The 10,999-nt window shown below is 40.3% G+C and overlaps 1 protein-coding gene across 1 annotated transcript in view; it reads left to right on the forward strand.

The window, feature by feature from the left end:
• The window catches only part of FAM81B (family with sequence similarity 81 member B), a 17,097-nt gene extending 6,389 nt beyond the window's left edge, over nt 1-10,708 (forward strand). The window contains exons 3-7 of the mRNA XM_042822762.1: nt 1,268-1,397; nt 3,574-3,680; nt 6,555-6,687; nt 9,132-9,327; nt 10,583-10,708. Coding sequence (XP_042678696.1) covers nt 1,268-1,397; nt 3,574-3,680; nt 6,555-6,687; nt 9,132-9,327; nt 10,583-10,698 — 682 coding nt within the window. The 3' untranslated portion in view covers nt 10,699-10,708. The remainder of the gene's footprint in view (nt 1-1,267; nt 1,398-3,573; nt 3,681-6,554; nt 6,688-9,131; nt 9,328-10,582) is intronic.
• The last annotated feature ends 291 nt before the right edge of the window (nt 10,709-10,999 follow it).

Raw genomic sequence — 10,999 nt, forward strand, 5'->3', positions numbered from 1 at the left:
TTCGCCTTTTGAGCTATTTTGTAATTTGTTTTCCAGATGAATAAAATATATAGCGACATATGATCTTAAGAGAGGCTGTGAAATCAATGTACTGGCCTTTGCACGAAGCCTCTATTATCTGCAGAAAATTTTTTCATTTCCCTGATGTGAATGCTCTGTAGGTGTATCTCAATATTTCTGCATTATCAAGAGACGACAAAAGGCTGGTCTATTTAAACTGTCACAGCCTCTCTTTAGTTCCTTTGTCTGACAACAGCACTGGCTCTAACCTTTAGTGCTTTGGAAGATAATTTCTCTGGCATTTTAAAACTCATCTGTTTTCTTTACTCAACTTCTAATCTACTATGTATACTAAATGCTGCAGTGCTTTATGCTGTGCACACACTGCACAAGGTAAGATATTTGTTTCCTCAATATTGTTTCAAGTGCCTTTGATGGGAGTAGGTGGTTACTCCTGAGGGGCAGATGTGGAGGTAATTCTCTGTCATCCTCCACTCTTCAGGGAAGGGTGCAGGAGCAGAAGTCTCTGTCTTTTAGCTCATGTTGGATGTATTTATGATGTTATACAAGTATTTACATATACACTAAAACAAATCATCTTCCTCCTGTGGAAAAAAAAAAAAAATGTGTTTATGTAAATGTATACACATATATTACACATTGTGTATAGGTACAGTAAAGACAGGAAGAAATTGGATGCATATATTACCTGGAGGTAAGCTGGTAAATATTATTCAATTAATGCCATCATTCTCATATAATCTCTTTGCCCATTTGAAATGTGACAAGATATTTTAGTGAATGCAACTGAGAGAGTTTAAATAGAAAATGACAAGTGCTCCCTATAAAACATCGTATTTTTTTTGCCTGTTGCTATTCCAAACCTGATCATCCTCCACATCTGCTTCCAGCCAGAGGATGCTGCCGTCTGGGCTCTCCTACACTCTGGATAGGCATCCAAAAACTGCAGGCAGCTGGAATGGCTGAGTAACCTCTCAATTTGCATTTGAGATTTAAATTAGCTCACCTTAAGATTAGACAGCAGGAAACTGAGTAGGAAATGGCCCAGCAGGGTGAGCTGTGAACTGTTTCAGGTCATCTCAAACCGATAGCCACAAGGAGGTTTGCAATGTATGGACACCAAATGTTTTGTCACTGCAGCTAAGGGATTGCTGGTCAAATGCTCAGCGCCTTCCACTTCCTCACCTTCAGCTCCACCCTTATATATGTCCATGCAGAAGTTCTCTTGTCTCTGGTTCTTTTGCAGATGTGAGGCAAGTATTGCACAGCTATCAGGAGACATCCGTGTTATCAGGCACGAGGTCCAGAACATCAATAAGGAGATCTACAGCCTTCGCTCTCTCCTCAAAAATCATACTGGCAGTTTTGAGAAGATGGTGAGTACAGAAATTCGCAACACCTGATGAGTGATGATAAGGCACACATAGAGTGCTTACTCTCCTATGTGTTGATCAACATTAATGATGGATGCACCATTTATAAAACATCTCAGGATTTTTTTAAATAAAAATTAAGTTTTCTTTGATGGTGTAGAATGGTAGTGGCCTTTCTAATAGATGTAGTCTAAAAACAGTTAACAAAAGTATTGGCAATACTAAGATCGTGAATGATCCATCACAGTTGTTTTCTCAGTATGGTTTAAAAGACCCTTAAATAAAAGCACAATTCTGCCTTTAGTGCATCTGGAAAATTCAGTTACATTAATTCTGGAGCTGAAAAATAGTTTATACATCCACTCTTTTTTCTTCAATTTTAAGGTGGTTGCAAGGAGATATCTAGTAGCACATCCTATGAAAGCTGGCAATATTTCAAAAATATTTGAAACTGTAGCACTGAAAATATTCTGAAAAATGGTATTTTCTCTTTTTTTTTTTTTTTCTTTCCATAGAGAGAAACAACAAATAACAACTGTTACTGCTTATGATTCCTTATCGCTGGTCTTGTGAGAGGTTCATTGTGTTCAATAGCTGTTTTAGAACCTTACACAGGTTCAAGAGCATTAGCAATGATGATTCACAAGTACAGCCTACTGATATGTTTGGTTTGTAAACCTGCAGCAAGACAGCTTTCTGCTCCTGATTCAAACTGGGTGTTGTCTGTATGCATTACAATTGAGCTTGGGAGGAGATATGGGACATTCACCTTCTCCTATCCTTGATATTGATTAAAAACTCATCACCACATTTTAACTGCATCTTCTGCTGTACAAGGCAGAGTTCCAGTCATTTTGTACCCAGATATCCTCTCCTACAAAGAAAAATTACTCATGACAATTCAAATGAAAGTATTTTACCTGGAGTTCTGCTATAAGACACTATTTGGACACCTGTCTTTTTCAATTCCTATGAAGATGTTCCTCTTTGCCTGAGAATGGGAAATGAAGGTGCGTCAGGTCATTTGAATCAGTAGCAGGTAAAAATAAGCTGTCATAGATATGAAGCAGGAAGCAGAACAATTCTCAGGTAAGGAGGGGAAAACTATACTATTGCATTTCTGGCAAAGAAGCAAATGAGAATTTCCAAAATGAAGTTTTTTTTTGTGCGTGTGTATTCAGCTATCAAAACTATGTAATGAGCCTTTAGCTGCTCCCTGTTGGTATACATGTGCCACAGCTATCAACCAGATGAAGGCATTTTCTTACCAGGGCAGTCTTTCAGTACTAAAGGGGGCTATACAAATGAAGGGGACAGGCTCTTTAGCAGGATCCGTTGTGATAGGAAATGGCAAAATGGGTTCAAACTAAAAGAGGGGAGATTCAGATTGGAAATAAAGAAGTTTTTTACAATAAGGTTGGTGAGGCACTGACACAGGTCACCCAGAGATGTGGTGGATGCCCTGTCCCTGGAGACAGTTAAGGTCAGGCTAGAGGGGGCTCTGAGCACCTGCTCAAGCTGTAGGTTTCTCTGTTCATTGTAAGGGAATTGGACTGGATGAACCTTAAGCGCCCTTTCCAACTGAATCGATTTGATGATTCTATGATTTTATGGTTTGCCTGAGGGTCCAGAAACCACAGCCCTGGTTCCTGAGGCACTCTCTCATCCTGCTCCCCTAAAGGGAATGGCCACATAGAATAGGGACAGCTCCAGCCAAAAATGCCTCAGAGTGCAGGAACCCAGGCTAGAGAGCCTGTATGTTCATTTCAGCATGGATGGGGCAGATGAGGGATTGATCTGTGAGTGACTGTCTCCTCCTTTCACTGATGTTGGGAGTCCAACAGGTGTTTGATGAACATTTTCTGTCAAGGAATATTACCCCTTGGGTTCTAACATCTTCAGGGAAGTTTTAGTTGTGCACAATGTCTTGAAATAAAAAGTCTTCATTATCTGTGAATTTAATTACAAAGCTTGTGTCCAAAAAAACTTTCACTAAGTGGTTCTTATAGTCTGAGTGACCCTGAGCTCAAGTCCTCGCTGAATGAAATCATTTGTGAGAGAAATTCAATGTTGTACCTTTGAGTCAGTTGTTTTTTTCACTCTTGCAATCATAATACATATTTAAAGATAAGTGCTCACCTTCTGGCTCATAAAGGCATTCTCTGTTAATTCTCATTAGGCAATGCAGCTATTAGGCAAGATAGAGACTTCCAACTCTGATCAAAGCTCAAATTTAAAGACAGTCCAGGGAGATCAACGTCACGAATTGCAACTTCTGGATTTCAAGTAGGTGATGAAGGGTTTTCATTATGATAATTCACCTTAGATACTTCAGTATGATGAACAGGTTGTCATGAAACAGCCAAACAAGCCCATTAGTTAACATCTATTCAAAACATAAAGAAAAGGTTAATGAAGATCCATGCTATAAAATAATGAAAATACATGATGAAAATACGTTGTCTTATAAGCTAGTTGTTAAAATGAGGCACAAAATACCATCCTGTAAGAAGGTACAAAAGCAATTACCCTTCCATAGCTAAAAAAAAAGCACTGAGTAGAAAGGTACTATTTACCACTGTAGTCTAACAGTGTAGGTCTAACTTGTGACTTGCCTAAAGTGCAGGTGACATTTTCTTGAAAGGTTTGCTCTGTCTGTTCAGTTGGGAGAGCAGCTGGAATGGGGAAGTGCTGGTTGAGGGAGGTGGGCAGGGGCAGGACAGGAATGGAGCTGAGGAGTGAAGCTGTACTGTTTCACATGTCCTTGGATTTGTAATTTATTGTTTCTTTCTCCAACCAATATTTCTCCTGCTCTGGATGCAAAAGTACTTTTAGAGCATCCTTTTAATCTTGATGAGTTTTACAGAGGTAGGAGCTCCAGTGATTACACAGTGAATGAAAGTGTATGGCATCCATATGCAGAACAATGCTAAACAGCCAAGCATTAAACAGCAAAGCCAGCACAAGTAATTTGAAATCTAATTATATTAATACTGCAACAATATTTCAAAGGCAGCATTTCCACTTCTTATCATGTTGGAGCATTTGAATTAAATTTATCTGAGTTGCATTCAGAGTTAAAAATATGCTATTTAAACAGAAAATATTCACATCAAGAAAACAAGAAAAGGAGTAGGGATGAATACTGAAATAACAACTAAAAAGGGGAATGAATTAAAGTGAGGAAAAAAGGAGTAACAGAAAGACAGAGAGTAAAGGATGAAGAGAATAATGTGAGATTAACAAGAATCACAGAATTTTAGGGGTTGGAAGGGACCTCCAGAGATCATCAAGTCCAACCCCCCAAATACCAAAATAAAAGAGGAAAAAAAAAAAAGGAAAAATGCCAGAAAAGAGGGAAATATCACAATTTAAGAAAATGCTGAGTTTCTCATAAGTCAATTAGGCCTTACTGAAACTTCCAATAGAAATAGGAGGCTTCCAAGGCTTTGAGATGCACCAGAACTGTGTCTTTTAATGTGAAGCAAAATGTAACTTCTTTTGGTAGGACAGACTGGAGTTTCTGCTTATGAACTAGCATGTTTAATTTGGTTTTAAAGCCCAGTTACCTCTTCAAATGGCATGAAACTGTCTGGTAACCAGCAGTTTTTCTGATCTGGCAGTTGTATTGTGAAAATGCAAGCTGATACTTCTATATACAGTTACTGAAAACCTGATGAATTTTTAAACTACTTCAGGACTTCAGAGGAAGTATTGCTTTGCTAGATAGCATTGGCCTTCACAGGTGGGGGATTGGGTACTTGTCTCTCAGGGCCGGTTAGCTGGCAGATAGCTGTATTCAACTGCACAGAGGCAGATCACTTGTCAATAGTTCTGCACGCACGTTTATTGCAGCACTACTTAGAGGATGCACTTATTAAATAGCCACAAGTATGTCATTAATATTTCAGGGACTATGTGGTCCAAGACTATGGCAACTCATCTGTCTCTGCAGCCCGGCTCACTATAGATCTCTTTTTTGTTAGGTCCTTGCAGAAGGGATAGTAATTCACAGAATCACAGAGTGGCTTGGGCTGGAAGGAATCTCAAAGCTCACCTAGCCCCAAACCCATGTTATTGTTAAAATAATCCTAGAACTAGTAAAATGAGTAATAATGATAAACTGACCTCACAGCCGTACAGTGCCTTGGTAAGGCACTGTCTACAGTAAGTAAACAGCAATAATATGTCACTTACAGAAATTCTGTTAATGTTAATTTGTTTCTCACATTACATTAGTAATTACATTACATTGGATGGCAATTATCACTTCATTAGGCAGATACAAAATTGTTATAAATCACTTGGTTTTAAAAAACAGTTTCTCTCAGACATTCTTTTGGAAAGTGACGTAAGTGTTACAAGTGCTTTAAGCATGTAGTTATAAAACCCTGCTCCTTCCTTGCTGGTTTGTAAGCTGGCTGAGAACCAAACAAATTTCAGTTGTCACTCTTTGCATTCAAGTATGCCTTAGGAATTAATACAGTTACACTCAAATTTTCTCTGGAAGTCTGGCAACCTGCATGAGAATGGAAATTTAAATGTGTGACTAGAATTTGGACATATGCTTATGTCTCTTCATGGCTCATATTATCAATTACCTGCTGCAGCGTAAGAAAAGCACGCTGCTCTCCAGCTCAGGAGTTTGCAAGTTCGGTCTGTGTGGCATCCTTTTAGCTACTGTCCTTTTGTGTCTCCAGGGAGGGCTTTCACATTTCTGTCCAGCTGGTGCTTTATAAGCACATGCATGTTTTCTCTGCATTTGTAAACCATTACGTAAAAATCTCTTTCATCCTTATGAGCTTTTTCAAACTTCAGGTGATTCTGGTGCCCACTGTAATGTCCAGCAGCACAGCTGATGTTCAATGGGATAGTGTAGCTTCTTCATTCACTTTAAACAAAGATAATTCCAATTGCAAAACAGCATTTTTTAGCCCTCTGGTATTTTCTCAAATTAGATTGCACTGGAGAAATCACATTTTGTAATGTATATGCAGTCTCAAGATAAGGATTAATAAAATAATGGAGCTTGGTCTCCTTAGGAAACTACTGAGGAGATCCGAAGTAACTTAAATAATTTAGTGTAATGACTCAAGACTCCCCCACAATGCTGACTAAAGCTTAAGTCTTGTTACTAAAAAAACCCTATCTTAATTTCAGGTTGACAAGCATTCTAAATGACTTCAAAGATCAGATTCAGAATCAGCGGAAGTGGACGGAGGCGCAGCTGACACAATCTGAAGATCGAGCCCAGTACCAGCACCAGCAGCTCAGTGCAATGAAGGAAAGGCTGGTAAGGCTTCCCACACAGCAAGTTACAGACACCATGAGATTGCACACAAAAATGGAATTGCTCTGGTGCCTTGTGGGATGGCCAATTGAATTATGAAAAACATATGACTGTAGAATAATTTATTTCAAAGGAGTATCTGGAAGTCCAGGGATACAGCTCCTCACTCGAACAGGACCAGCAACAAAGGCTGGTGGCTGGTCTCCTCCAGGTGACTTTTAAGCGCTTCTGAGGATGGAGATCCCACAACCCTCTGGGCAACCAATACGAACTGAGCATTTGTGAAACCCTAGTTTACCCAATAGTGGTGACCTGTCCCAGAATGAGCATCAGTGCCATCACTGATGGGTCATCATAAGGGCTTTTTTTTTTCATTCATTGACAGGCTCAGAATAGTGAGGAATCTTCAATGCAAATTCTTACTGGTTTCAAATGTAGACATGCCATCACCTTATTGTGGTTGGTATATTAATACGCAGTGAGCTTAGATTCCATTGCAGCAGTCAGTGCTTGGCACAGGGCCAGTATCTTTTAATCAATTCCTTCACAACTCTAAAAGCTTTTCCCCCTTTGCTGCATGTAGGTCACTCAGATTCAGAGTTCAAAACCAATTGAAACACACCTGCCAAGTCTTACAACCAGAATGAAGACTGCTAAACAAAACCACACAGAAAAATTACTCAAAAGGGAACTAAAACACAATAGAACTTTAATTTCCTCTTATTCTGCTTCACAATCTCTAGTTGTCAATACCAAACATTTGGTGCAACCAGGCAGGTACAGAAGTGTTTCTGACCCCTCAGGCATTGTCTCACAGCTACCCTGCTACTGCAGGGTTTGTGATTATTTTTGAGAAAACAAACCAAAATACGTAGTTAAGCTCTTCTTGGGGAGAGCTGCAGTGTCAAGCAGTGCAACTTTAACAGGACTTAAAGAGTTGTAAGTAGCCTTCTAATAGATTAAGTTATCAGGTGTGCCTTTATTCTTGTGTATACGCATACAAGTGTGCACAGGGCTACTGGTGTCACAGAATCACAGAATGGGTTGGAAGGGACCTCCAGAGATCATTCATGCTAAAGCAGTTCCCTACAACAGCTGGGTGTCTTCTCAGGGAAAACACAGCTCAGCCCCTGAGGGCTGAGGTAAACTTCAACACTCTGTTGGAGATGGGAGCAGTGTGAAGTGAAACCCACTTGGAGTACACCAACCCTGCTCAGACATGGGCCTAAGCAGCACAGCCAGCTGTTTTCAGGATCAAACATAGGATTGCAGAATGGTTTGAGTTGGAAGGGCCCTCAAAGCCCATCCAGCCCCAACCTGTACCCTGGGCAGGGCTGCTCCCCACCAGCTCAGCTGCCCAGGGCCCCATCCAACCTCGCCTCCAGGGATGGGGCACCACAGCTTCCCTGGGCAGCTGTGCCAGGGGCTCATTGCCCTCTGAGTAAAGAGCATCCTCCTAAGATCTAACCTAAATCTCCCCTCTTTTAGTATAAAACCATTCCCACTGTCCTATCACTATCAGACCATGTAAAAAATCTGTTAAAGGTCCTGTTGGTCACCTTTTTGACATGGCTGAAGTCAGATGGATAAGAGGGCTGGTGGATGTGTTCTGTGCTGAAGCTGGAGCTGTGTTGGGAGTACGAAGCAGCAGTTTGGTTATTCCTGGAGCTGACTCACTCCACCAGCCACCTGCACAGCATGGCAATGTTTGTAAACACAGAATGCCTTTTCAGCATCACCATAAATTCAGTTTAGGCTCAAAAAACTCTGTCAGGTTTGCAAAATATTTTCCCTGAGAGACAGACCCCAGCGTTGCCTGAATTCTCTGTGCCACTGGGACTGCAGAGGGTGAGGGATTTTGAACATGTTGATGATCAAGCTAGGATCTTAGCAGAGGACTCTGTGCAACTTGGAGAGCAAGAAAGGAATGGGCAGCAGCATGACTTGGATATGAGCCATGAGGAGCCACATCCCTGAGGAGGTGCAGTGACCCTTAGGAGTGACACTGGGCTCCAAAGAGCAGCTGTTAGGGGCTAACTGCCCATACTGATGGGCAGCTGGGTACACCCTTCATTTCTTCTCCCCTTGGCTCATAAACTTGTGTTTGAGGTAAGTGCATGAAAGCAGCCTGAAATAAGTTGTTTAAATTCCCAGGCTGTTGTTAGAGAGAATGCAACAGAGAGAACAACTGGAGTTGAAATAAATGATAAAAATAATAATAAAGAAAGCCCCTCTGGCCTGCCCCAGCCTCTTCACCAGTTAATCCAGTTAGTTGAAGAAAAGAGGATTGACACCCCTCCACGGTACCAGACCTAACTGCATTTCTGCAGTGCTCTTATTCTTGGGATTGGGAAGCATAACTGATTAATTTCAGGGTTGCTAGGATGGAGTATAATGGTGGGCATATTTAAAGCATCTTACCATTACCTTCTGCCATGTTTTTAAAGGAAGCAGCAGAAAAGAAAATAGAAGAGAAGCTTCTACTTCTGTCACTACAGCTAGAGCAATCAGACAACCCAGAGAAATACAAAAGGCAGTTGAACCAAATGAAGAGTGATGAAAAAAATCTGCATGCAAGAATCACCAGGTTTGAAAGACAGATTTGGAAGGAGCTTGAGGAAATCCAGAATGAATACAGATCAGGTGAGAATTTCATGCAATTATCTGTCAGTATATTTGTACAGTAAATTACTGCTGCAGAAAATATTTTCCAGTAATGAGACAAGACCTTCACAAGACTGTTCCTCTCTTCCACACTTTGGTTTCACAGGTGTCATTTCTAGGCATCTGGGTTAGCCCATCTGTCCTTACCAGCACCAACAGCATATTCACACACAGATTGCTTTCTCTTCCTAAGGGTCTGATGGTAAGATGATCTAAAGGGCAATTTCACAATCCACTTTCCAAATTTCTCTGAGTACATCTTTCTTCTGCTCACAAGGTCACTAACCGGAATTGAGAGGTGAACATTTTTGCCTTTTGCCTCAGGTCCTGCTGATCATGTTTGATTGCTTTATATTTTTTACAGCCTTTATTCCCCATTCTCCACTAACAGGAGATTGAGAAAGAGGCACCCAGTTGTTAAATAGCTACCCTACCCAGACCATAGGATAGATGAATACAGAAGCATTTAGATAACATTGCTGAACACACACTAGATGCTTCTTATGGGTACAATCAGGCTGAGCGTAATTCCCAGAGCATGGACTCATTAACTGCCTGAGCCAATTCTGGCTGTTCAACTACCAACAGCAATTCATCTTGCACAAAGCACAACGCTTTGGAAAGGACGATTTTGCTCACTGTAAAGTATGCTATTGCCAAACTTGCAGCAGATAATGGAAACAAAATGGAAACACTAGTTAATGCAAAAAGATCACTCAGCCAACACTCCAAGGGAACAGATGCCTGAAAACACTACACAAGTTCTTCACATCTGATACGTTCTCATCTTCTAGGTCTAGGACCACAGCTACTTACTTCAGTTCCAATTCCTTCATTATTTGCAACCCACAAGGTCTACTCCAGAGATATTAACAAATGAAGTTCTAAATTAGCAAAATCTTCATACAGGAAGGAGCTTGAGGCATGAAGGACTGAAAGCAGAAGAATGCTAGGATAATAAATTTCAGAATAAAAGATTCCAGTTTTTAGTGGGGGCTCTTGAGATTCCTGCCTGTCCAGTGCATTGGAAAATATGACTCCTACAGCAAGGAGTTGGCAACATAAGCTGATATTTCATGTTTATGGTATTCAGTGAAAAGAAGAAATAAATAGATTAGGTTTAATGTGCTCTGATTTACATGTGGGTCAGAAGTATTTGAGGAAAAAAAAAAGAAGAATCTCTTAGTATTAAAAACAACCACAATTTAATTAATTGTTGTTATTTTTCTACCAGGATTTCAATCCATTCACGAGTCTCTGGAGCTGCTCAAACAAATACAGAACACAAAGCTGAAACTTGAAAAGAAGAAAACTGAGAAATACACATACAAAGCAAGAGACTTTCCATGAGACTGAACTGCAAAAGCAAACCCTTATAAACACACTCAGATGCTCTCTCCAATAAAAGCAGCATTGGTGCAAACATGCTCACCTTTGTTTTCCCCTGTCACTGTAGGACGTTCTTGTGGCTTGTGAAATTGGACAGCCACAAAAATAACAGCTCTGCTACACCTGCAGCCATTTTCAAATTCACAATTAAAAGTACACAAAGAAAAGCTTTAAATAAAGATGGACTTAGAATATTGAAAGCAGATTTCATACAGAAGTATTCATACTACTTAAAGGACTTCATGAATTTACCACTCAATGT

Source organism: Centrocercus urophasianus, unplaced genomic scaffold (assembly GCF_019232065.1).
Source record: "Centrocercus urophasianus isolate 14NV4802_14NV808 unplaced genomic scaffold, USGS_Curo_1.0 seq_21, whole genome shotgun sequence".
In the NCBI taxonomy this organism is placed as follows: Eukaryota; Metazoa; Chordata; class Aves; order Galliformes; family Phasianidae; genus Centrocercus; species Centrocercus urophasianus.